General features: G+C 49.3%; 1 protein-coding gene and 1 long non-coding RNA gene across 3 annotated transcripts in view; one reads left to right on the top strand and one right to left on the bottom strand.

Moving 5' to 3' along the window:
• The window catches only part of LOC132023792 (uncharacterized), a 16,610-nt gene extending 11,997 nt beyond the window's left edge, over nucleotides 1-4,613 (bottom strand). For both annotated transcript variants that reach the window (XR_009406042.1, XR_009406041.1), the window contains exons 1-2: nucleotides 4,365-4,613; nucleotides 3,069-3,213 (exon numbers count right to left, since the gene is read on the bottom strand). This is a non-coding gene — a long non-coding RNA (uncharacterized LOC132023792). The remainder of the gene's footprint in view (nucleotides 1-3,068; nucleotides 3,214-4,364) is intronic.
• A 94-nt stretch (nucleotides 4,614-4,707) lies between these two features.
• TMEM132C (transmembrane protein 132C) overlaps nucleotides 4,708-27,640 on the top strand; it is a 289,840-nt gene continuing 266,907 nt past the window's right edge. Inside the window, exon 1 of the mRNA XM_059408191.1 lies at nucleotides 4,708-5,023. Within this exon, the coding sequence (XP_059264174.1) occupies nucleotides 4,939-5,023 (85 nt within the window). The 5' untranslated portion in view covers nucleotides 4,708-4,938. The remainder of the gene's footprint in view (nucleotides 5,024-27,640) is intronic.

Below are 27,640 nucleotides of genomic sequence, written 5' to 3'. Positions count from 1 at the left end.
AGATGGTGATGATGGTTATGGTGGACATGATGATGGCAGTGATGATGGTTATGGTGGAGATGGTGATGATGGTTATGATGGACACGATGATGACAGTGATGATGATGATGGTGGTGATGGTGATGATGATGATCAGGAAACAAATGCCGTTAAGGCGATGTCGGTGTGCTTACTTCATTTATCACTTAATCTGAAGCATTATTACTCAGCTCCTATACTAAAAGGACCATTTGCTGACCTTGATCTCTGAGTAGAAAGGTGATGGGTAGAAAATCTGCCCTGTGGGTCTTTACCCAAAGCCTGGGAAGGCAGCAGGTACCAAGAGGCTAACAAGCCTGCAGGTCATCTGACAGGACAAGCGTCCGTATGGCCATTTGAGCATCAGTCTTAAAAATCATCTTCACAAGTGCTGTGAAGTACGTAAGCCTAACGATTCACAGACCGGTACCCCTGGGGCAAATAATACGTTATATGTTAATAAAAATAATTAATTTAAAAAGCCATCCTCACAGGCCAAACATCACTTACATCTCGCCTTTTAGCTGGGGTAGCTGAGTCTGTGTTCCTGCCAGAGGAAATTAATCTCCACAGAGGCCAGGTTCAGGCAAAGATGCCAGAGCAGCACAAGACACTGGGGAGCTTGTCTGTTAGGCTAAGTGGAAATGACAAAGGAATAATTTTTCGGTGTTTGTTCAAAATAGAAAGGTCTAGCAAGTGAGACCTAACACAAGTTACCAAGACACCTCGTGCAGAGAATGGGTGGACATAAGCATGCACCTCGAACAGGTAAAGGTAGTGAGTGGTCACAGATGGCCCCAATTCAACCATGTTTGACCACATCCTAGCTGGATGACCCTGAACAAGCCACATAACCACCTGGACATCAGCTTCCTTGTCTGTACAATGGGCTAATAAAGTATATATCCGTCGGTTGTGAACAGAGTTGTTTGGCAATTAGCAAGCATCTAATACATGTTACTGCCATTACTGGGATCATCACTGTTGCACTACTCCTGGCCAAGTGAGCTCAAGGTAAAAATGTGTGGAGCTCAGCTTTCTGGTTGGGAAGGCGGGGCTAGTAATCTGTAGCTTCAGGATAGCTACTCCCTGGACGGGTGATGGGCTTCATCTTTATGCACACATTTGTGGCAGGGCTAGGAACACAGGGCTGAGCAGGCCAGACCTCCCCCACAGAGCTGACACGGGCTGGGGGAGGTTGCAGATAGACATCAGCAAATATGCATGTGAGTGAGCAAGAGTGGACGGTGAATGGCCCCCAGGGTTGCCTCGGTGCTTCCTTTCTTACTGCACGCCACAAGGCTGGACTCTTGATCCAGGCGTGGTAGGTGTGGCGGTAGGAAGGAAGGAAGGACACTCTGTTTCTCCATTCTACTTCCCCACCCTGTTCCATGTGAGCCCGGCGGAGCTCCTGGAGTTTGCCAGAAGAAGAGAGAACCTAAAGCTTGTGGATCTTACCAAGGTCAAAGCCAATATTAACTCAGAGCTGGGGGCTATGAACTGTGCCACTTCTGGAGCAGGTGGAGGCTCACCTTGATCGCCACCACTGCCATCTTCTAGCACCTAGCTTCAACTCCCATCGGAGCCTCAGCATCCTTCTGTGCTAATGTACCCCCAAGACTGCTCACTCCTGCTCTTTTCCTTCCTCCCTGAAGGGTATATTTGGCACCCAGCGGCTTGGGCCAAAACCCCGGACTACTGATGCTCTCCCATGGCCCCACCATCCATCCGCAGAATCTTTGCCTCCACCAGCAGCCAGCAGCATTCATGGGTCTCCGCCTCCAGGGCAGGCCTCCGTGCCCACCTTCCAATGCTTCCAATGCCAGCCCCCAGCACTCCTGCCGGCCTCCAGCCGACCTAATGAACGCCAGGCTTCCTCTGCCGCTGGGACCCTTGGCTCTTCCACCTCCTGGCCTTTGCACTTTGGGTGCCTCAGCCTGAAAAGCTCTTCTCCCAGAACCTGCTGTCTTGTAGGATGGCTTTCTTTAGAGTCTGTCTCCTGGAATGTGAGATCCACGAGTGTAGGACTTCCATCTGTTTTGTTCAATGCTAGAACCCCATATCTGGGCCCGACAAATGGTGACCAATAGAGAAATATTTGCTGAGCGGATGAAGGAAATGTCAAAGGACGGTGACAGTTCTCCCGTTAAGGGCTCGGGAAAGCTTAAATGGGATGAGGTCTATACACATTGAGAAAAATGCCAGCCCAGATTGCTAAACACACGTCTTCCTTCTACCTTCCTTCCTTCCTTCTTCTAACACCAAGGACTTGACATTACATCTGCAAGACAGCTATAGCTGTCTCGTAAGGCCAACACATAGCCTTTATTTTCCTTGTCCTTGGTAATATATGCCTATAGGCCCTGCCCAGAGGCACACCTCACGAGAAACACATCTCGTGAGCTAACTCTGTGAGCTCCATCCCTCATTTTACAGCGGTATTAAAAATTTGGTATGTAGGCATGAACAACCACATAGTCTGAAGTCATCTCTTTGACTTAGGAACTCAGGCGCATGTGGAGGCAGCGGGTTTCCTCTTTCCAATAGCTCTTGTGTCCTATAAATCATGTTAATTGTCTCCATGTGCCCACAGCCTGTGGGGAGTTTCGAAAAAGCCTTTGAGGGGATTAGTGGTCTCTGATGTTTGTTATGAAATTCAGAAAAGCATCTGGAAGTAATTTAAGTTAAGGAATTAATGATTTGGGGGTTAAATAATACATGCCTTAAAAAAAAAATAAACACAGGAAACTGTTAGCCCATGAATCTCTTAAGTTCTCACCTCCATTTGGGGGGATTTTCCTTAAACGATAATTCGACCACATCCTCCCTACTATTTGGTTTTGCACACATGTTTGATACCTAGAAGGTCACCGGATAGATTAAATGGGATCCTAAACAGATTTGCAGAAAAGAAGCACCCATTACCTGAGTCTCCTTGTGTCCACCCCTGAAGGAGCAGGAGGGAGGCTTTTGCCACCCACGCTTGGACAATCAGTCTGAGGGAGCTCGCGAGATTCAGAACACCTGAGGGTAACGTGAAGCAGGTTTACCTGGCCAAGGACGTCTTGTTTTTCTTCTCATCTTTACCTCTTCTGCATATTTCTGTGGTTCCTTCAGTTTTTTGCTTCTTGATGATTTGCACCGTGGAGTCCCAGACCACCATCTGCCTTTGGCTTTGCAGTGGAAAGCAGTATTCTGTGCCAAAAGGAAAGAAATTATGTGTATGCATGGGGGAGAGAGGGTGGGTTGCAAATTATAAACTTACCGAGGAGAAGGGCAGGGGCATGGAGGGCATCACTAGGGGCTTTTTGTTTCCATCATCCGACAGGGTGGGGGGTGGATGAAGCCGATCTGAACCCCTCCCTCAGGAATAACAGATATGTCGCATTTCTCACTAACGATAGAAACATTTAAATGAAAAATATTTCTTCTCCAGTGACTTTAGGCTAACAAATAAAAATGAGAAGGAAATATGTTTTCCATTTTAGGAGCCCAAGTCTCCTTTACGACCGCTTCCCGAGGTGTGTCTACACTAGCTGAATCAACTGAAGAATTGGGCAATTATCAGCATAATCCACTGAAAACCTGAAAATCTCTGCCACCCAGGCAGGCCTCCCTTGAGAAGTGGCCTGGCTGCCTTTCCCCGAGGCTTTGCGGCTCTGGTGAGAGCTGGACGGGTGGACCCTGCCTTCCAGGAGCCCAGACGCCAACCCCAGGGGAGCGTCTGGCTTGCCTGGGGTGGGCTGGGCCTCCCAGGGAAGCTTCTGGGCTCCCGGTGCACCACCTCTCACTCACAGGCAGGAGAGGGAGTTGGGGTCCCGCCTTGGGATTGTTCAGGCCTCCCCCCACCCCCGTGAGGCCGGAGCGTCAGTAACCGCCCAGGCAAGCGGCTGGCGCCCCCGCGAGGAAGGAGGGCAGGTCTGGCAGCGTCGCGAAGTGGGGTGGCGCGGCGCGTGCACATCTTTCTGGCCCGAACTGCAGGTTACTAGTTGTTGCAGAAGCGGGTCTGGCTGGGGGAGGGTGTATTTCCTCCCTGAAGAGTTAGTAAAAACACATGGGGAGTGGGGCCGAGCCCTGATAATATAAAAGGATCCGCGGTGGAAAATGAACCTTTTCTCCACCGCCGCGTTCCGGTCCCCACCCCGCGAGATGCCGCTGCGAGCCTCTGCTCCACACACAGACACGCACAGATGTGCGCACGCCTCCCTCCACCCGCGCCCCTGGGTAGGCTGCTCCGCGCGCTGCTTTCCCCACCGAATGACCCGTCCAGAGCTTTCCGCAGCTGATGCTCGGGACTTTCAATTCCAGATGGCCCCAGCTCTCAAGACAAAAAATCGGGGGATGACCTGAAATTGAAGAGCGGGGAGGGACTCCCACTCGCCCCGCCGCGGCCGCGGGAGGGTGGCGAGGGGAAGGGTCCAGCTCCATCTTGAGCCGCGGGTCCCTGCGCAGAAGTCTCCGGGGCGCGAGCCGCAGGGCGCGGGGGTGGGAGGCCGCAAACCGACGGAGCGGACCCCGGGTGCGGCCCGAACCCCGCTTTCCAGGCTCCCCAACCTCTTCCGCCCCCAGGGATCCGGCACCCGCGCCCCTCCCAGCTCTCCCCGCTCTGCTCGGGCCCGGGGCGGGGCCGGGGGCGGGGCCGGGGGCGGGCCGGGGTGGGCGGACCCGGGGGGCGGGGCGGGGCGGGCGGTGGCTGCGGCGGCGGCTGGAGAAAAGTTGTCCTGGCCAGAGCGCGCGCTGCCGCGGGATCCAGAACCGCCGCGGCGCCACGGCGGGGGCAGGCGAGACCACCGGATCTGCAGCCGGGCCGGCCGACTCGCAGCCGGGGGTCGCCCCGGGGCATGGGACAGCCGGCGGGGACCGCGGGCCGGCGCTGCGCCCCAGGCGGGCGGAGAGCGGCCTGAGCTGCCGGGACGCAGGATGCGCTCCGAGGGCGCGGCCCCCGGGCCGGTGGCGCCGCTGTGCGGGGCGCTGAGCCTGGTGCTGGGCGCGCTGCTGGGCAAAGGTAAGGCAGGGCGGGCGTCTGTCTCGCCGGCGCTCGGGAAGTTCCCGGGTCGGGATGAGCCGGGGCTGGGGGAGCCGGAAGGCGGGGGTGTCGCGGGAACCTGGGGGAGGCCGCCGGTCCCGCCAGGAGCGCCCGAGTGCGGGGCGCCGAGAGGCCCTTCCTTAGCCGGGAGGACGTAGGAGCTGGGCAGATTCGGCTGGTCCGACACCTCCGGATTCGGGGTGCTTTCCAGGGGTGGGGGGGCGTGGCTGGGGGGGAGACTGTGTCCCCCCGCCCGAGTTCTGTGCGGACCGAACCCAGCCCCAGCAGTCCCAGTGTGGAGTGGGGGGACCGGCTTCTTTGCCCCCTTTCCTCCCAGCTTTGAGCCCCCAATCCGCGCGGGTCAGTCAGACCGGGACTGGAGATCGGGGAGGGCATACCGGGTTTGCGCCCGGGCCGTGGGGTCCCGAGAAGCGACCTTGGCCGCAGGAGGAACGTGCGCTCACAGCGCAGCTCGCGGGGGCCCCGCCGGAGCCCAGGGGCGGTCCGGTGTGCCTGGTGGGCGCGGTGGCGGCCCTGGCCCTGGGCTTCCCGGCAGCGCGGTCCCGGGAGGCCGAGCGCCTCAGTCTCCTCATCTCAGCAATGGGGACGGCCGCGACCCTGCCCGAGGCTGGCGAGGCTGCAGCGAGCGAAAGCCCGCCGCGCAGAGGGCTCACGGAGGGTCGCGGCGGCTGCTGCTGTGGCGGTCGTGGGTGTGTGTGCGGGGGCCGCCCGCGCGAGCCGCGCTGGGAGCGGGGTCCCGGCCGGGGAGCGCCCTGCCCTGCGGGGCTCGGTGGGACTTGGGCGCCGCCGGGGCCGCGGGCAGGCGGGGCGGGCCGCACGCACACAGCGGTGCGGAGTCCCGGCTGCTCGGCCCGGGGCGGAAAATGAGAGAGACGCTTCGCTGCCGCCCGCGCCGCTCGGGTCGGGGTTCCCAGGTCCACTGGGTGAGACCGCGGGGGCACAGGCGTCCGTGCGCCTTCGCGCGGCACCGCGGCTCCGGCCCAGACAAGTGCAGCCCGCGGAGAATCCCGGCTGTCTCCTGCCCGAAGCTCTGCGGGCTGGGCTACAAATGCGTAGAGAGAGACAAGTTACCAATTGAGGTTAAAAAGTAGCATTTGCTTTTTTAAAAGTCCTTATGCAGCGCCTGAAATCCCAGAGAAATCCGCTTTCCCTAAGGCTGCAGGTTCTCAGGCACACCAGCTGGGCGAAAATCGCTGTTTGAAATCGTGTTCTCTCTCCGGAGAGCCCCAGGTAGACAGCAGTGTGTGTGTGTGTGTGTGTGTGTGTGTGTGTGTGTGTGTGTGTAGACAGCAGTGTGTGTGTGTGTGTGTGTGTGTGTGTGTGTGTAGACAGCAGTGTGTGTGTGTGTGTGTGTGTGTGTAGGTAGACAGCAGTGTGTGTGTGTGTGTGTGTGTGTGTGTGTGTGTGTCCGTCCGCGCGCGCCCGCGCGGCGCTGGTAGAAATGGGGCGACTTTGGTTTAGAACGGGACCGAAAGAGCAAACATGCAGTATCCGAAGCTTTAATTCGGCCGCTAGCTCTGCGTTCTAGCGTTTACAAGACTCAGTTTCCCAAAATGTAAAGTGGCCACTCAAAAAAGAAAAATCCTTTCCCCCAAATACTTGACAGGGACTTATGGGTGGTAAAGAGACTTGATGGATGGAAAGGGCTTTGTAGAGGAAGGTGGTGTCATTTTAAACCGGGTAAGGGGTGAGAGTCCCGGATCAGGTCCCCCCCCCCCCCCCCCGGGGAGGATTTACTTAGCCCAGAACTCTGAATGTGGAATGTCCTTTTTAAAGTAAGTTGTGGGCTTCTCTTAATTAAATTCCTTGTTTTTTTCCCCTATCTAGAGGATTTTAGCTGTAATTTAGGAGTAGCCATTACAAATGTCCACCTAGAAGAGACTAGGGGCAGCAATTTGGTTGGAAAGTGGAACTGGGAATTTTGTTTTAAAGATGCTATTTACACAGCAAGGTTGGGGTGATGAAGATTGTGGGCATGGAGATGTCCCACCCCTACCCCCAAAGCCCCCCCTTCCTGGCTTAGGGCAACCTTGAGTTTCCTCTCCTGGCCTTGGCTTGACAATTTCCCGACTGTGGTCTGGGGGCCCGTGGTCCCTAATTCACCCTCTGCCAAATGTCTTTCATTGTTTCCCAGGACCAATAACAGCACTGCATTTCTCCTCTGATTCTTCCAAGAAAATGTGTGCGCCGTGAGATTTCTTATAGAGAGGAAAGTTTCCTGACCCTCATTTAAATTTGTGCTGTCTTTTAAAAAAAGGAAAAAAAAAATCCATCTCTGACTCTTCCTGCCCAAGGATTTAAGTGCTGATTTCTAGAATCCTCAAAACCGCTGATCAATTTTTAGTACCAATTGTATGTTTATTCTCAACTGTTGGATTTAAGGCTCTGCGATTCTGCAAGGGTTGGAGTGGAGTCATTGTTCCTGGGAGGTTCTATAAATAGCCAGGGCATTGAAAGATTTAAGATTTAAGACCCAAGATTTAAGGCTTGGGTAGGTGAGGTGAAGTGTCCTTCAGTTAGAGGTTGAGGTATTGACCCCATACGGAGCGGTGGGAGGGTCTGGGTGGGCTGAGAGGCTATCAGCATGTTCTAATGGTCGTTGGTCACATATGGGACCCCTGGGAAGGTCACACAGGACCACAACCTATTCTGAAGCCTTTGGGGGCAGATATGCTTCAAGATTCAGAATTATGGAGATCTTTGAATAGCTAGCTAGCTAGAAGCATAGGCTTGTATACCTCTATTGTGTAACATTCCAAGCTGGGCGTGGCCATACCCATCATCATGCACATTGGTCATTCTGCACCAACTGTATAAGTACGTGAAGGCGGTTAAGACCCCCCAAACAGCCTCACTTTTCTTGAGATCAGCATTGGCCACCAGGTACATTAAGACCAAACAAGCAAACCTTTTGGGATGCTGAGTTTATGAGAAAGAGTTTGGCAGGTTTCATGAGTGGAAGGTAGTCTGGGTGGAGAGATGACACAGCGTTCAGGATGATGCTGGAGAATGTGTCCTTCCTACACTTAGATCACATACGCACACTCGGTAGACACAGTGTGCCTTATGTCCGTGCCTGTCCCTCAAGCTAACACTCTGTGCTGCATTGAAGTTTCCTAGAAATAACTGATTTCAGTTTCTTAGAAGCCATTCTGTTAAACCACCCGACTCTGGGCTTGTCTTAATTCTTTCCTCTATACCCAAGCACTTGACTTGTCCTTGCGAGCTTCATAACCTGCAGACACAGACAGACACTGTTTTGCCCATCTGGTTTTTCTTTTTTCTAAGTGATTAAGCTCCCCCAAATGGGGAGAATTCAAATAGAAAGCAGGATTTCCAACTCCCCTTAAGAGTGTGGGTTCTCTTTCAACCTTGAGCACATCTTTTCATATAACTACACAGCACCAAAGCTGAATGTGGGAGTCCCTCCCCGGGGGAGGTGTTTATTCACCTGTCTTTCCCTCCTTGCTGGGCCCCCCTAGCCACTTGGGCCTCTGGCTCTTCTTCCTTCATTTGGCTGCTCACTGTTAGCTTACTGACAAGAGTGGTTGGCGTCAGGCAGAGAACTCAGAACTCTCAATTATATTAGCAGCTAGCACCTCCATGAACAGAGGTTAAAACAAAACCTCTGCATGTATTAGATATTTCATACATCCATAGTCATGAGAAGCAAGGTTAATAAAAATGAGCCTTTGGTATATTAATTGGAGTGAAAGGGAGTATTACTGAATTAATGGAATAAATGGGGAGTCTGATTGATAGAATTTTTTTATAGCAGTCTACTTTGTTTAAAAGTCAGATTTATTAAGATATAATTTGCATACAGTAAAATTCACCCTTTGGAGTACAATTGTATGTTTTGACAAATGCACGTAGTCGTGCAAACACCACCACGGTTAAGGTGGAGAACATTTCAATCACTCCCCAAAATTCTCCTGGGCCTCCGGGTAGCCTCCCCATGGCCCCTGGCAACCCCTGACCCTTCTCCGGTCCTTGTAGTTTTGATTTTTCCTAATTCCATAAAAATGGGATCCTGAGGTGTGCAGCTTTTGAATCTGCTACCTTTTGCTTTTCACAACGCTTTTAATAAATATTCACCTATATACAATGCAGCAGATTATTCCTTTTTAATGAGGCATGACATTCTATCAAATGACTGTGTCACACTTATTCATTCGTTTCCTAGCTGAGGGACATTTGGACTACTTCTAGCTATTGGTAATTAGGAGAAATGTCACTCTAACTATTCATAAACACGTTTTCATGTGGACACAGATTTCTAATTCCTTTGGGTAAATGCTGAGAGCTGGGATTGCTAGGTGATATGGAAACTGTGTGCCTCACTTTATCAGACTGAAAACTCTTTTCACACCTACTGACATTTTGCATTCCTACCAGCAAGTTGTAAGAGTTCCACCTGATTATTATCTCCAGCACTGCTTACTGGTTACCCCCTTTTTTTCTTTGATTTTAACCGTTTTCATAGGTGGGCAGTGGTATTTCTTTGGGATTTTAGTTTTCACCCTAGGACTAATGATGTTGAACATTCTTTTTTTGTGTTTCTTTGCCATCTTCTGTCATCTTCTGCAAAGTGTCTTTTTCAAATCTTTGCCTTTTTAAAAATATGTTGTTATTTTCCCATTATTGACCTTTGAGTGTACTTTATATAGTATGGATGTGAGTCCTTTAGCAGATACATGTTTACCAGAGATTTTCTCCCAGTCTGTGTCTTTGGAAGAGCAAAGGTATTTAGTTTTAATGAAGTCTGATGTATTAATTTTTCTCTTAGTAATATGGTGTCACATGGAAGGAGTATTTGCCTAGCCCAAGGTCACAAGGATTCTTCAAATGCTTACAGTGCTGTTGGGGTACTTCATATTCCTGCTGATTTTTTATTTTTTCCTTCTGTCCGTTACTCAGAGGAGTGTTGAGATCTCCAACTAAGTTTTGCATTTGTCGATTTTTCATGAAAATTCTGTCAGCTTTTTCTTCCAGCATTGTTTGAAGACAGCATATAGTTGGGTTTTGTCTGTTTATTCAATCTAATAGTCTCTGTCTTTTAACCATTATGTTTCGACCATTTATATTTAATGTGATTATTGATATGTCTGTGTGGAAATCTACCACCTTGCTCTTTGTTTTCATTATATTATACCTATTCTTTACCTTTTTTTCTTCTTTTTCTGCATGTTTTTATATTGGATATATGTTTTATGAAACCATGTATCTCCATATTTGTTCACTGTTTATACCTCTTTAAATATTAGTGCTCTCAGGTTTACATTATACATCTTTAATTAATCAAAGCCTACATTCAAAATATGTTATGCTGCTATTTTGTTGTGTTAAGAAACTTAAAACCCTGTATCTCTAATACTTTACCCCACATATAATCCTTTTCAAGTGTATGCATCTTACCCCCTAGATATGGCTAAGAGAATTTCTAATTAGGGTTTTTTTTGTATATATTTCAAGGGGGGATAAAAACTACATTTCCTTGGCTTGCCTTGGTTTCTGGGTGGGTACTTCTGGTACCCTTGAAACAGTTTTCTTGGCAAGACCTTGTTCTCTCTCCTGTGTGTGTGCTGAACTGAACAAAAGTGTTCAGACACCTCAGGGATTTAGAAGTTAACTGCCTTTAAGGAGAGAACAAAGGTGAAATGCAATGCGGCCAAGTCTGATTTAGCAAAATTTCCAGGACAATGGTTCTAGATACTCTCCCAGAGTGACTGATTCCTTGTCTTCTGCAGTGTGTACATTTCTTTTTTACTGATTAAGTGGTAGGAGAGGGGTGTTGGGTTCACACTTGGAAATGTCTGGGATGCTGAGGCCATTCAAAAGCTCCATGTTTTCTTAACATAAAATGCCTTTTCTTTCTTCCTCAGCACCCTTCGCTTTGTCAGCAACGTGCAGAGAGCTCTCACTTCTGGATTAGTTAGGGAGGCTTAGCATCAGAGAAGCAGGAGTTTAAATTTGAGCCTGCGTTCTGCCATCCCATAGATGCATTGGTCAGAAGCCTCTGTTAGCTGCAGAAATGTAGGAGGGCCAGCTGCAAAATAGGGAATCTGGAGCTCCTGATTCTGAAGGTAGGAGACCAGGCTTCCTGGGGCTCAGAAGTTGCCTGTTCAAGAGTGTCTGTTGTTACAACTGATGCCTTGCTTCAGGGTGTGCCAACCATTTTATTTGTTTTTATCTCTAGGCTCATGTTTTAGATTCCAGGGACAAAGAAGCCCAGAACCCTGCCTGAACCCTAGAATCACCTGGGAAGCTTTCAAAAATGCTACCCCGCCCCCAGGCCCTGCCCCAAACTGATTGAAGCAGGATCTTCCCCTAGTGGCAGAAGAGGTGGGCAGAGAGGCAAGGTTGATCATCTTTATTGTTTAGAAGCTCTTCTGGTGCTTCTACTATATCCAGGAATCAGAACAGGTTGTCTACCTAGGCCCTTCTCTGTCTAGAAAAGTTTAAGGCAGTCTGATGGGCATTTCTACCATTTCGTATTCAAGGGAAGAGGGCATTTCTCCCAGAGAAAAACTGAAGAGTTGCTACAAAAGATGGTGGGATGGGTTTTGGATGCTGAATCAACAAATGTTCATCTGCCTCAGGTTTATTTATTTGCTTACTTATTTTTAAGATTTGGGGTGCCTACGGGGCTCAGTCATTGAGTAGCTGCCTTCGGTTCAGGTCATGATCCTGCGGTCCTCGGATCAAGCCCCGCATCAGGCTCCCTGCTCAGCGGGAAGCCTGCTTCTCTCTCTCCCACTCCCCCTGCCTGTGTTCCCTTTCTTACTGTCTCTCTGTCAAATAAAGTCTTTAAAAAAAAAGATTTATTTTTTTTCTTTAAAGATTTTAAGTATTTATTTGACAGAGATCCTAAGTTGGCAGAGAAGCAGGCGGGGTGGGGGGGGGGGTGAGCAGACTCCCTGCCGAGCAGAGAGCCCGAGTCAGGGCTCGATACCAGGACCCTGGGATCATGACCTGAGCTAAAGGCAGAGGCTTAACCCACTGAACCACCCAGGTGCCCCAAAAAGATTTATTTATTTAACCAAAAGAGAGAGTGTGAGCACAAGTGGGAGGGGCAGAAGGAACCTGAGAGAGAACTTCAGTCCTGTGACTCTGAGATCATGTCCTGAGGTGAAATCGAGAGCCGGACACCCTAGCCGAAAGTACCACCCACGTCCCCAGCAGCCTCAGTTTTATTATGTGGAAATTATAATACCCACTTTGTAGGATTATCGAGAATGTTGCATGAAGAGCACAGGCAGGGGTTAGTGTCCTGAGGCCGCCCTCACAGACAACCACAGCTGGGGCAACTCCATACAACAGAAACCCCTTCTCTCTCCATCCTGGAGCCAGAGGTCAAAAGTCAAACGTGGGTGCCTCCTCTGAAGACTCTGGGGGAGGCTCCTTCTTTTGGCTTCCTTGTCTCCAGGAGCTTCCAGGTGGCTCACATAGCTTTCTCTGCCTGCTTTTTCCCTTCTGTCTTAGAAGGTCACCTGTCACTGACTTGGGCACCTTGCCGCCCCAGCCCGGGATGATGTCATCCCTAGGTCTTTGACTGACTGACACCAGAAGGACCTGTTTTCCAAATCAGGTCACATTCACAGGTTCTAAGTGGATGTGTCTCTTGGTGGCCTCCATTCTACCTATGGGACATGGTAAGTTGAGGCCCATAGAAGTTCAGTTAACTCCTAGCTCTTCTACACCTACTTATCAAAGCCATGGAGAAGAATCACACAATATGACCCGATAGAAACTACACATGGATATTTTTTAAATAACGGATCATCATGTAAAAGAAAGACAAAGACGCACAGTGGACTTGACAGTAGCAGGGAATAGGAAAGTCTGGGCCACGTGCGAGGGCGTCATTTATGATCAGCCTAAACAGAGAGCCGGCGGTGGTTGATATCCTGAGACATCCCTTGATGTACTTCATGCTTACACGGCAGCTTAGACCTAACTCCTCGGGCTTAGTTTCCCAATACTCGTGAGGCAGCCCTTCTCCCCCTCCCCGGGGTTCATAGAGCCCTCAGGACCAACTGGAGCAGCTGTCTCATCTTTCCAAGGTTAATTTTTTCACCCAGCTCTGCCACTGACTTTTCATCTTTCTTGTTTGGGGCGCCTCTCTGGCCCTTTCATTATAATGTCTGCTTTCTGCCCTGTTTTCTCACTTTTTCCCTGATGTGTAGACATGTGGGTTTGGCCTATGGTTGTCCGTCAGTGGCTCCTAGAGGCAATAAAAGATTCTCTTATTCTCAAAATAAACAAAGGAATTTGAAAAACAGTAAGCCCCACCCCCACCACACACAGGGAACTGAAGGCTATTTCTGCTCTTACCTTGGGGTTCCAGTTTAGTGAGGATTTGAAGCCACCTGTCCCCAAGCCTCACACCATAAACAGGATGTGGCCCGGGGACAGGTTTTTGTCTCCATTGGAAACAATGAGGTTGTGTTTGAAACCCTGGGGCAAGTTTTCCCCACTTGCCTGAGGGAAAGTAGTCTTCAAATATGCACTAAAGGACTCACTTTATTAGTCATTGACTCCTTTCATTGAAATGGTGAAAAACCCAGCAGTAAGCAAATAGTATGAAAGCCACACAATGAAAAAAAAGAAAAGAAAAAAACTGAAAAAGGCGGAAGGAGGAAATGTAGTTGGTCGGGTAACTAAAAAGCCTGGGTGAGCTTCAGTCACTGCTGGATCCAGGCGTCAGTCAGTGCCACTAGGCATTGCTTCTCCCCATTTCTTCTTTCCTGTGCCCTCTGTGTTGGCTGCATTTTCTGGTGGCTGTCATTGTCACTAGAAGCCCCAGCTTTACCTTCTGTTGACACAGCACACCCAGCAAAAAGAAAGTGACTTCCCTAATGATTGTAGAGTTGATGGAGTGTATCTCATGTCCCTCACTGGGGTTCCTGGACCAACTGTAAACCTGTCACTGTGACCAGAGAGCATGGAGCTGAGGATTGATGAAGCCTGGGATACACTGGTCTTGGGAGCCCAAGATCACCTCCACCCAAGTGATGAGGACGGAGAGTACAGAGGGCCTGGTGGCCCAGAGGCAGTCTGGGTGGAATCAGACACAGGGGAACAGACACAGGGCAGGCAAGAATCTAGCCAAGCAACCAAATGAATGACATGAAGGAAACCACAGGTCATTTGCACGGCTGCCTGCCCCAGGTATAGTCAGAGTCCAAGGAGCAGCTGACCTCAAGACTGTCACTGTGTTGTTCCAGCTGTAGGCACACACTGCCAAGCATAGGGCCTCACGGCCTGCCTACTTCCCCAGGCATCTGCAATGCAGAGTGGCCTCCTCTTCTTTTGTGTTTGCTTTGGCTCTCCATTTTTCATCGACTCCTCCCTCCAACAGACTTCCCTATGAGGCTGGCCATGGACCGGGCACCCAGCAGCCCTCCTCGCAGACTAGGGGTCCTTGTCCTCCCCGAGAGGTACCCATCCAGGACTTGAAGGGGTTCTCTGCTGGGTTCCTACAGCCTGCCACCAGCCTCTACTGCGTCAGCCATGGAGAGCAACCCTAAGGATTCCTGCTGTGGCATCCTCATTTATGAGGAAAAAAAAAAAAATCCAGAAGTCTCCATTTTGGGGCAATTTGTTCTGTTTCAGCTCTGTTTCCTCTTTCCTGCTTTCTAAGTAGTGAGAGCTCTTTTCTTCAATTTTTGTATATCTCTTGGGTCAGTAGACAGCCTCGGGTGACCATTTTCTTTACTTTTGCCTTTTTTTAATTGTAAGCAATGACTTGACTCCAAGAGAAGACTCTATACTTTGTCTTGAAACAGCATTTTCATCTGTGGTGCAGATGTCCTAACAACAGAATGCCATTTTCTTGCGGGAGTCTGTCATCCTCTGCTCCTGCTCAGCCCTCTCCTTGGCCATGGTGTGGCCCTTGGACACCCCACCCCCACCATCCATACTGTGGGTCCGCCAGCAGTGGCTTTGTCGGGGAGGTGGACTCTTGGTTCTGGGGGCTCACTTTCTCAGCTACAGCAGGAAGTCTGTAGACCCTAACTTCTTACCACCCCACAGGGGTCTGGGATTTCTTGGTCAGCGGGATTTTTTTTTTTTTTTTTTTTTTTTTTTTGGCTCTCAGATGTCTTAACCTCCTGTTCTCCAAGCACATATGTTGGTAATAATTTGGTCGTGTCACTTTCTTATTCAATCACTGCTAGTCCTGTAGAGACAACTTCACTTTAATAACTCTAAAGAAGGCCAAAATGTCTACCACCCTCAACACACAGCAGCTGTGTCTTGGTTGTAGAGGCCTCCTTTAAACTCTTCTTGATAGGCAGTGAGATCACAGTGTCCTCTGTTCAGAATCCTACAGACACCCTTCTGGCCTTATTTCAACCCCCATGCCATCACATACACACTCTGTTCCAGTCCCATTGGCTTCCTTGCTGGTGCTCACCATCCCCTGACCTCAGGGCCTTTGCACATGACTGCTGTGAGTTAACATCCAGATAGCCACTGAGACACTAAGACCATTCAGGTCTCTGATCACAGGTCATCTTCTCATAGAGAGGTCCCCCTCTGTCTGTGCCATCTGCTCTTCCCATTACGGCACTTTCTGTGCCAGTTCCCTATTTTTCCTTTGACTTATCACCACCAGATAATCCACAGGTTGGACTCACTTGTTTATCCATCTTCCTCTCCCCTAGAATTTAAGCTGTGTGAGAACAGAAAGTATTTTCTGCCTCATTCACTGTTGTATATATCTGTTTTGCTTAGCAGCCTCTGTGTCTGGCACATAGGAGGCTCTATTGCTTGGTGAATGAGTGACTTAATTCTATCTTTGGCTTCCCATAGTGCCTTTTACATGGAGAGAATCTCTTAGATCTGGGTAAAGGTCAGAAAAATGGGGAGGTGTGGTTTTTTTGTTTTGTTTTGTTTTATGTGCTAGACATCTCTAGATGGCCAACATTTTATCAATGGTCTCTACTGAGCACAGAACCTGCCATTATTCCTTCTCCCCGTCAGTCACTCCCGAGAAGTATCTATGTTGGATTCGAGGTGAAAAAGTTCATGCAGGAGTGTGATGCTCTGATGTGCTGGCCAGAGGCGACATCTTTCAAGTCACCAACTTTCTTTCTACATGGCCTCCTTTTCTGCACGTCTCTGCTTCTTCCTTTCTGGTGTGATTTGAGGGGGGCTCCTTTACAGATAATGCTTCCCAGAGATGGCCGCATGAAAGGAATCAACTTAAAACAGAGACCAGAATTTCAGTGTAAACAGTGAAAAACATCCTTGATTAGGACTTTCTCTGAACAACTGAGTGGATTACTGAAATAATGGCAAGTGATTGCACATGGATACAAGATATCTTTTGGGGGATGATGAAATTACACTAAAATTAGTCATCAGATACAGCTTGATCCAGGTGTTCAAATATGACATCAGTTTGTGGTTTTTGTTTGTTTGTTTGTTGTAGTTCTTCTCTTTGCCCGTTATGGTGTGGGCTTCGTTTTTAAGTTCAATGTGGTGGCTCTTGGCAGTTCCAGGTTCTCCCCCTTCCTGAGGTGAGGCACCCCATGCACCCAGGAAAGGCCATACTGTGTCTCATTGCCTCCGGTTTGGTTCTGGGTCCTGGGTGAGGAGTTTTTGAGGGCTCAAAGTGCGGTGCAGAGGAAAATTTGGGTGGTCCCACGACGAAAAATGTGAGCAACTGGGGACAAAACAAAAATCGATATTCCTACATTTCCACATTCAAGAGTACGAGCAGCAAGAGAGAAGAGACTGAGAAAAGGCATGCAAACAAGTTGAATCTCTTTGCTGCTCAGAAATCTACCTGAGTCAGTGTGGATGAACGGGAGGCAGCACGAAGATGCGTTTGACTAATTGAGTTTGTGTCAGACTTGCCTGAACTGGGGATGAGCAAACATCGTTTATCACTTGCCTGTCAAGCCAGCACTCTCCACCATCAGGCGAAATCAGATGCAAGAGGTGTTCCGCGAGACAAAGGCAGGATCCAGAAAGAGCTTTGTTTCAGCAAGGGAGGGCCACTGTCTCGGCCTCACCTGCTGAGCGGCAAGAGTAAGGCTTGGTGGGCATATCTGCCTGGGTAGACATCCCTGCTCATTGTGTAGATATGGGCATGCTGCTTGATCCCGCAAAGCCTCAGTTTCTGGATCTGTGCAATGGGGCTCAGAGTGACCATAAAGGGACCAGTGGGTTATTGTATATTTTTCCACATTCCAGATAGAATGTCTTTTCTCTCCATCCTCCTCTGGACCCTGGGAGGCTGACCCTTGCAGAGGGCAGTTCCTGTGTCTGCTGGAGTCCATCTGGGGTTGACCAACAGGACCCTGGGAGGAGCTGGAGAGCAGGAGAAGAGGGGTGTTGGAGTACTTATGCCTTACCTGCTCCCCACCCCCCCCCACCCCGTGACTGGAACTCCCGTCGGGGGGCCCCTGCCTAAGACACCCAGTCTCACTGGGCTCAGTAACACTTCCTTCTCTTGCCCCTCCGATGGTGACTGCATTCCACTGTTTCCCATCATGTGCACTTTCTCCATGAGTAGTGCCCCCTTCAAAGCATGCCAACACCCCGAGTTCAGTTCTCCTTCCTCCTGAGACAGACACATATACAAATGAAACTAATGCATGGTGGAGAATGGTGGGAGGTGTCTCGTTTTTGTGTTTAAGCAAGCTTAGACATCCAGAAAAGCTTCAAGGACAAGTGCCTAGAACATTTGCCTGCCGAGCTTATAACTGAGTAACTGTCAATATAGAGGCTCAGCACCCCGGAATGTCTGGTGGGTGCTTTCTCACCAACAAACACATTCTCTTGCAAAGCAATAACACAACCTCCCAATGAGGGAATGCACAGGGATGCCTTACTACCGCTCCATTTTCAGACCCCAGCTTAGTCTCCCCTGTCTGGATAATCTCTTCCATGTCACGCTTCTTTCTTTTCCTTCAAGTCTTTTCCTGCATTTCATGATCATGACACTTCTGAAGATGGCAGCCTACTTATGTTGTGACCGTCTCCCCATGTGGGTTCGTCTGATGTTTCTTCGTGATTAGATTCTGATTATGCACCTAGGGCAGGAGTGTCTCAGAAGGGAGGTTCTGTTCTTCTTGTTGCCTTTTGTCAGGTGGCGCATGAATTAAATTTATCACCATGTGAACGCTGGTCACTTTGATAGCTTGATTAAGACAGCTTGGGGCAGGCTTCTCTACTGCCAAGTCACTCTTATTCTCTTAGCAGTTAATAAACATTTTGTGGAAAGACATTTAGAGATGATGTAGATAACCTGTTCCTCCTTACAATTCCAATATTTTGTCCAGGAATTTATTAACAGAATGGACTCCTGGATTTCTTCCGTCTCTGGCGTCTACTTCATTCCTGCCACTACTTTGATGCTCAGAATATCTTTCATTTGGCCAGTGGGGAGCTGTCATACCATATTCTGTGTCCTCTGACATGTTGTCCTTGTCCTTTAACCTCGTCCTTCCTTTTTGGGTATAAGACCTTCCAGGCATACCTTGCAGTTTCCTTGCCCTGGAGCTCAGAATCAAGCTGAGTTCCTTCCAGTAGGGCATGGTATTTAGAAACCAAAATCAAGGGTCTCAGTGTGCTCATTGCACTTTGGGTGCTCCAATCCTCTCAGTGGACAGAGTCGGGAAGAGGACACACATCCCCACCTCTGCTCACTCTTGAATTCACACTGATAGCTCAAATTCTAATTCAGAATCATGGAGCTTATTCTAGGTTTCTCCTCTTCTCTGCCTGTTACTCCCTTCCCCCATCTCCATACCGGGCTGTTCCTCTGTGTGCCCCCTTCCCAGTCCCCTCAGGTTCTAGCACCTCTTGCTGGATGCTCTCCTTCCCCCATCAAGTCTGTGGTTCCAGAGGTTTCCATCCCAGGTGGCTACTCTTCCAGCTGCCTCACCTCTGATACCCAGCGTCTGCCACCCACCATGCTAGCCCTCTCCAGTAGCCCTGAACTCCTCCAAAAGGGGGAATATCTGTGTTCTTATTTGCATGAATTTCACTATATTGTTGCCTTAGACAATGTCTGTATGTCTAAAATCAAAGGGATAGGCTGCAACTTGTCTCTGCCAAGGTGTCCTCCTTTTCAGGGCAAGCGAGCCCTCTGACCAGACATGGCCGCGGACCCTACCACACTGAGCAGCTGTCTTGTTTCAGAAACTCCTCGTCCACAGGATGAAAGAGTGTGTGATGCTGCTTTAAGGTTCCCTTGTACCTGTACCCATCAGTGATTACCAAGATGTACCAGGTGTGGGAGATTCTAAATGAAGTCAATGTCAGCAGTTTTGCTGCAGTACCTGAGAGAAAGGAAAGTATTTTTTTACGTATCTAAATACCTTTTTTCCCCTTCAAACACGTATGCTGTATTCTCAAAAGATTTTCTTCTTTGTGACAGAGACCCAAATTTATATATATATTAAATTATTCTTCACAAAGACCCCAGGAGATGGGTACAGTTGTTACCCTGATGACTGGGGGCACTGAAGTCTTAATGATACAAGTAAACCAAGAAATCGTGACTTTTAAGAATGTGAAATGGCCCTGCTTTCAAGGTGTGGCAACAAGTCCAAAATATAGTCAATGCTTTGTGGGACCAGCAGTCCGGATGACAAGCTCAGGACAGCCCGTCTCTCAAACCTGTTTCTGATCACTCTGCTTTGGTAGAGAGCTACCAGCACCAATGTGGGCAGAGACATGTCTGCACAGCAGCAGGATCCATGCACATGTTGAAGTTTGCACCTAGTCTGCGTGGTTGGGGCCAGGAGAACGTTGCTTCCCCAGAGCGGGGCTGTTGGTGCTGGAAGAAGAGACAGGAGTGATGCTAGGTACACCAAAGCAAGGTCTACTGGAACAAGGTCATCTGGACTTGGCAAGAGGTGGGATGGATGGAGTGAGCTGAGATGCTGGACAAGAGACAGCCATGGGAGAGAGAGAGTCAAGGCTCAGAAGGAGAATGTCATGAAGAAGCTTGCTTCTTCTGTAAGTACTTACAACAGGGCACCACAGCCCTCCCCCAGTTAGGACAACCGAAAATGTGTGCAGACATCGCCAACTATCTCCTGATTGAGAAACACTTGTTTGAATAATGCCTGCCATGTATCAAGTATGTCTTGCATCATAATGTTTTTAAAACACTTCCTTGGAAAGAATCTTTAAGAAAAGTTGCAAAACGAGTACAAAGAATCCCATATACTTTTCACCTAGATTCCCCCCGAATCAGAATTCCCTATATTTGCTTGAAGCATTTTTTCCCTGTGTCTCTCTCTCTTTTATTTACATATGCATATATTTTTTTTCTGAACTAATTATACGTAAGCTGCACATATGACCCTCCTTCAGTGTGTGTTTCCTTAAAACAAGGGCATTCTCCTAGGTACTCCACATGATAGTGATCAAAATAAACATATTACACTGTTACAGCAGTGCAACCTAGTGACAGACTTTGTAAAATGTTGCCAATTGTTCCTTTAATATCATTTGTAACAAAATAAAGCTTTTCCTGGTTCAGAATTTCATCCAGGACCCCATGCTATTCAGTTGTAGAATTCCTTTAAGTCTTTAGAATCAGAAACAACAGGACCACTGTCTTATATCACCCTGAAGATTACAGGCCAGCTTTTTGGTGAAATGACCCTCAATTTGGTCAATACTGATTGCTACGCAGTAGCTCTGTTCATTTTGGATTGACCTGGTCCTTCTGGACATGAAGTTCGAGTTCGGGTAATTGTGTTTGGTGTAAGCATAGTGGAGGTTCTGAAGGGCGAGGGGACAAGAGGGGACCATCTGGAGCCAGTCGTTTTGAACCACCCATGGGTTGAACCCCACTCACATCCTGAAACCCGACACAACCACTGTCCTGGAGCGTCCCCTGTTATATAAGCTGTCTCTTCGATGATAGTCGAAGGAAAAATCACATCTTCTTGCTTCTCCCTGCCCCTGGCGTAACCAGCTCTTCTGGGCTTTCATGTTCCTGGAGAAAGTGCTTACACACACGTGGGCACTCACACCCTCAGGTCTAGACATTAGTTTCTAGGCACCAGGGACTCTAAATCCATATTTAGTTGTTAAAAAAAAAAAAAAAAAAAGTCCCTCTCTTTGGGGCTTAGTCCTGTTAGAAGATCCATTTACAGGAGCAAACGACACACTGAACATCTATACCAGGTTTGTAGAGACTTTACAGCATCTCCAAGAAAATGGGGTATGTGGTTTGCAGGGGTGCATTTCCCCCAGTGGACCCAAACACACCTACACAACCCATTTTGGAGGATTTTCTGAAAGCATGCCCAAGAGATGTATTTGAGTCCCCATCTTCAAAAAAAAAAAAAGAAAAAGAAAAAGAAAATGGCACGTGACTTTGAGATTAGTATTTCCTCGTTTGCAGTCTGTCCGATGCGACTCAATAATATTTGCCGTCTATTAGTCTCATCTGCATTTCCATTAACTTAAAAACAGCTTTTCCCTATTTCAAATCTTTTCTTTAATCTCAGCTTCGCCCAAAGCAAGACTCGCCATGAAAGTCACTGTTTTACATGCTAATTGCATTTCTCCCCCCAAAATATTAAGATAAACTCGTAACTGATAATATGCTTAAAAGCCTTTCTGCGTTTTGCCCCAAACCGTCTCCCACCCCCCACACGTAGACAAACACCGGCCCGAGGCGTGGCAGCAGACGGCGGCGGCAGGCAGAACCCATGGGCGCCGCTTTCTCCTCCGTCCGTGGCTGAGTGCCCTGATTGTATCCCCTGTCCCAGAGCCGGGAACCTTCGGACAAAGTGGATGAGTGGAAGCCATTCTGCAAATCACGAGTGATGAGTCCTCCAACCGGAGGTCATCGGACCTTCTGCCTCCTTAGCTGGATGTTGGATTTTTGCAGACCAGGGCAGCCCCAGGCTCTCGTCGATAAACCAATATCTAAGGCAGCATTTCCCAGCTCTAAACATGCTTTTTTTCAAGTAATTTAAGTATCTGGAGGATTTTTCTCAGCTCCTTCTCCCAGAGGGTTGGACTGGTCGTTAAGCACCCTGCTCTGTCTTTGGCAAGCATATTTGAGCTTTGCCTTCCGAGGTTCAGCTAACATAAAACACATGTCCTTTTTCAATTTACTAATCAGAAATATGGAATAGCATGTTGAATGCTGAGTATAGCCCCAGGATCCTGGCATGCTCACACTCTACCCCCAGCTGAGGATCCCCGGCTTGAAGGGAAGCACCCTTCATTCCCTGCAAGAATTGGGCTTACCTGGGCGCTCCAAGCTGAGGGCACCGCCCTCCTGGTGAGGCCTAGCACTGCAGCCAACTCACCGGGGAGGAAAGGGAGGACCCAGAGGGAACTGGGACACCCCCAGCGAAGTTCCTGAATTCCTCACCAGCACAGTCAAGGACGAGTCAATCCGGGGTGCAGGAAAAGCCACAACTGTCACATGCGCAGGGAGCTCGGGAAGCTAGCCCTGCCCCTGTGGTCTGGGAACTTGAACCCTGTCCTTCAGGGTTTCCGCCTTCACCCACTAGAGAGGAGCACCCCTCTCCCAGATGGGACAACCAGAACCGTCTCCCCAAGTTGGGAGGGACCAGAACACCCTCCCCTGCCTCTGGGGGTGGGGAGTGCTGCCGGCGTGGCTCTGAGCCTAACCCCCTGGAAGTGTGGGGGGACTGGAGGCAGGATGCCAGCTGTGTAGAGACAGGGGAAGGCAAAGAGGCTGTAGAGGGGTCTGAGGCCCTGGTTTGCTTCTCGTCTCCCAAAGCCTCTCCTGATGCTGTACCTGGGCATGGGCCTGCCATTCTTCCGTGGTACGGGGGGCTGCCCAGAGGTCCATCACTGGTCCCCTGTGCTCTCTCTGCTGTGTCCGGCGGCTGCACCTCCGGGTTCCCTTGCCCTCGGTTGTCAGATGTCTGAGTGCCATCCGAGGGCCAGACACAAGACTGAAGGGACATTGAATCACGGGGCCTGTTCCTTTGCTTTGCTCCCTGTGCTGCCTGGGGCTGGGGTGGGCTCTTCTCCATGGCTCTGGTGCCAGCAAGCTGCCCCTCCCTCGGGGTCCCATTCTGTTCCCCACGGTTGACCCTGACCTCAGGAAGCACCGCCTCCCCACACTGTCCTTCCAGCCCTCAGCGGAGGCTCCTACAGTGGCTGGTGTCTGGGCCTCTCACTGTCCATTTTTGGCTTCTTAGCTCTTGTCTCCCCATGTACTCGAATCCCTGCGTTCAAACCCTAGTGTCAAGATGACCCCAACAGTGTGGTTTCCACCTGAATCTCCCCTCCCTCATGCATGTTCAAGTTTGCTCTCTGCTTCTTGCAGTCCAAAGACTCCTGACCAAAAAGGCTGCAAAGAAACATACTTAGATGGAGACCCTTAGTCATGAGGCTGCCCCCTTAAGATTCTCCCCCAGTCCCACTCTGGCCTGTATTTGTCAAAAGGAGGTTCAGAATCCCTGCCCACCTTTCATACAGGGTACACGTGGGAAGTGGAGCTGTCAGTGTTTTCCTAAGTCTCACCATTAGAACGTAAGTTGCCCAAGAGCAATGATGATGTCTCCTTTGGCTCTTCTGAAATTGTAAGGCTTGTAGGGCAGTGCTAGGCACACAGTAGGCATTTCATAAATACTCCTGGAATGAATACTTAGGTAAGAATTGCAGCGAGATCCATATAATGGATCTCTACTAGCGTTCCTTTTTAATAAATGGAACAGAAACTCGCAGAGCACATTTTGCATGATAGGTCGCGGTGTTCTGTGTGTATGTGTGTATGCGTGCTGGCTTGCATTGTAAACTGCTTTGCTGACAATAGAGCTTGATTAAAAAGTGTGGAAGACCCAGCAAGCAGGACGACAGGCTCCGCTCTCTGTGGCTGGTAAGGAGTTGTGGGAGTCTGAGTGTGTGGTGTCTCTGGAATTCTCCATGAGCCTAGGCCATTCCTCTTAAAGCCAGGGTCCCGCCCACCTCTCTGCCCTCATCTGGCACCTTCCTGCAGGGTAGCTCTCTTTTCCAGCCATTCCAAAAGACTTAACTCTCTAATCTTGGGATAATACATCATATAGAAATTGTGGCTTGCTTACAAACTAAAAAAGTCATGAAAAACAAAAACTTTGGGTGAGAAGAAAAGTCACAGGCTACTGTGGGCTTGTGGTCTTGCCTTTGATACAAAGTATCACTCCCTTCTCCTTGAACTTTTGCTTAATTGGATATATTGGCGGGGGCGGGGGGTGCAGAATACGGGGATCTCTTTCTAGCCCCGGCTCCGTACAGAATTTTCAGACACTGGGAGGTGGTTGAATTCTCCATCTCTTCGTAGGATAAAACAAGATCCATTTCTTCTTCTGGCTGGTGAGTGAAGACAGAAGCCGGGACTCGTTATAGTTAGGGAGGAAACTCATTGTTTGGGATCCTGACTTCTACTTTCCCAAGTGGAACTCCTCATGAACCAGCCCATCCCTGTCTTCTTTGTTCCTCCACCTGCTAAGGTCTGGGGTAATTCTTGACAACAAGGAAGGAACATTCCAGGGAGAGTCCAGCCTCCCTCGGAACAAACCAGAGTATGCATCTTCCCTGTCACCACCCTGGGTTTTATTTTAATTGCTGTTCTCTTGAAAAGCACGATTCCTATTAAATTATTCATGGTGGTATAATGTTTATGTGATCAGAGTAATTATTATAATTATGCATTGTGAATTTTCATAATTAATGACCTCGCTCAGGTTTCATTTGGCACAGAGTATTTCCAGAGGGGAATCAGACGATCGGGTCTCCTGGGGAATCAGAGTGAGACAAAATGGCGACCCATCTTGGGTTTTGCTGAGCAGTAGAAAGGTCAGGTGTTTGCCTCTCGGAATGGGACTGGGAGGCGTCGTGAGGAGAAGTGAGGGGAATGGAATCCACTTCCTGGAGTGTGTTAGAGGCTCCCTGTGGAGCATCTTTCAGTACACCTACTCAAAAGTGTCTTGCTGGAAGGCTCTCTTGGGACAGCAAGACATGGAAGGAAGTGCACATGGCTCCTGTCCCACACAGCTTCTGATGGAGACTGGGACCTGCCAGTGTCTCCCTTTATCCAGAACCATCCAACACTCAGCAACAGTGGAGCCCCTCCCTGTGATTCCTGATAGCAAGGGGGCTTTGCTGAGGACTCAGGGTTCCGCTAGCTGCCGCCACCATTCTCGAAGGAGTATAGAATGCAGGCAGGTGGGGAAACAGGGTGGCATCCCGAGCATGGGAAGGCATTGGACTAGATGTCTTGTGATTGGTACTGTAGTCAGACTTCATCTACGTTATGTCAGCGCCTCAGCTCCCCCATCCTTGACTTGCTGTGACGCCATCATAAATATATCGTATGGGTATTTCGAAAGACCTTTCATGCGTATAATTCCATCTCCACCTCAGACCTGCTTGAGAGCAAGGCAAGCTCCCCTTCCCATTTCACAGAGGGGAACACTGAGGCTCAGGGAAGCAATGATGACCCTCCACGCAGCTATCTCCCCACCACTTCCAGCCTGCCCTTCACACAGCTTCTCGGGCTTTTCCTGCTGTGTGCCTTTCAATCCCTTCAAGGAGGATGCAACCCGAAACGGAAGAGAGCACACAAAGCCCTCCGTAAACTCCTCCTTGATCAGCCCAGAAGGGCGGCTCAGCTATAAGCACCAGCTGGCTTACACCATTGTCACTCCCCCGATCTTCCTCCGTTGTCTGTCTGGAGGGGTGCATTTTCTAGATCACGGCAAGTCATCCATTCCTCTGTCCATACCTCCTCCCCTCCCTGTGATTTCCTGAAGACGTGGACTTTGCCCCTTGTGTTTTCTGGATGGTTTGGAGTATCCAGCAGGTAAGAGTGAGATGCTGCTTGAAAGAATGAACCGACCTCATGTTCCTGGGGGTCTCTTAGGGCCCCTCTTCCTTCTTGGTGTCCATGTGTCTTTTGTCTTGGTCCTGCTGTATTTACGACAGGAGCACAGTGTTTCCGGGAATATTTGCTGATTTGGTCTACAAAGCTCATGGCCAGAAGCCTGAACCCAGGAGCATGTCCTCAGGGCCGATCCGACATTTAAACCAGAGTGTCCCAATCTCTGGCCATTCAGGCGTCCTAAATACAGTGCTTTGACTTACAAGTCCTAGCAAGTCGGTCACGTTCCAGCTCATGCTCCAGAAGTAGGGTAGTCCAGTGGTCATTGATGCTTGCCGTTGGCTTTACGGTCAACATCCTTCTGTCTCTCCTGAATCATCCTCAGGCTGGCCTCATCCCGAAGCTGGTTGTCCTCGTGGTCACAGGACAGCTGCCTGTGCCATTCGGGGTCCACAATTCATTTTATTATGGAGGGGTAGGCTAGGTTTTCAGGACTTTCTTTCAAGGATGGGGAGAACCACCCTGAAAGTTCCCTCTTCTTGCCGTGTTCATTATATTTAAGACTCCTAGCTCTCCTTTCAGCCAGTCAGAGCGAAGGAAGCTGGAATAGCCTCTGTCAGATCAGAACCAAGGTCTGGGGCTGAGAACGAGGTTGGCCCAGGGCTACTACGTTCCTGGCTTGGACGGCGAGGATGCAGAGGTTTGAATAAAATCAGGAGTATGCCAGGAATTAATGTTTTTCATGAAACTGACTCGTTTCTTTAACTTACCACCAACAACAAGAAATATATATATATATATATATTTTAAATCTCAGGGTTTAATATACTTGTAATCATTTCTTTTAATAGGCATCGGAATAAGTTTGTAATATGTATTATAAGTAAAATAAGTATCAAAATAGGAACATAATATCTGCGTGCCATTTTGGGAATCAGCTGATTTGGATGAGACCTTCCCTCCCGCTGCCTCCACCAAAAGTCATCCTATGATTTTGGGTGGAACTCGGGACGTGGGGGACGCAGCTGTCATTCCGGAGATGTTTTTAGGAGATGTCATTAGGAGATGTTTTTCTCCTACGTGCCGTGGACATATATTGGTTTTTGTCTTTTTAAACTTTTATGACTGGACAGAAGGCGTCAAGAGGATGCTTTCGGGGGTGGGACGTGCCCACGTTCCCCTGGCCCTGGCTCGGAATGAAGAGCAGCAAACAATAAATAAGTTCAGTGTGGGAGATAATGTGGTATTGACTGCTTGCCTCTGGTTAATTTTCTGTGCGATAAACACCGCACGGTCGCAGGGCTGGGTCCGGTGGCCCCCCCACTGGTGCGGGGCCGGCTGGCAGGGAGTGTTATAGCTTTGTAAGCACAGAAGGGCTCTAGCCGTGGAGCCAGATTTATTTAAAGTCATAAATGGATTATTGGATTAGCCGCCGGTCCTGCCTCTGAGTGATGTATGGCCCCGAGCATGGCTGTGAGTCTCTACTAAGCTCCGCCTCCGGGGGTTGGGATCAGTGAGGGTCTTGCCTTAGTTAATGTTGAGTCTCCCCCTTTGTGTGCCTCCTACATTGGGTTCACATTGCCCTGGGGCCTGTGGATGTTGGCTTCAAAGCTGCTGTGGACTTGAACTCAGAAGGTGCAACTTTAATTCTCTCTGTCCTTTCTGAGTGCATAGAAATAGCTACCAGTTGGCTCGTTGTGTGTGTGTGTGTGTGTGTGTGTGTGTGTGTGTGTGTGTGTGTGTGT

Source organism: Mustela nigripes, chromosome 8 (assembly GCF_022355385.1).
Source record: "Mustela nigripes isolate SB6536 chromosome 8, MUSNIG.SB6536, whole genome shotgun sequence".
NCBI lineage: Eukaryota > Metazoa > Chordata > Mammalia > Carnivora > Mustelidae > Mustela > Mustela nigripes.
Note: the sequence above shows the minus strand (reverse complement) of the source record. Positions and strands in the feature narration are given on the sequence as shown.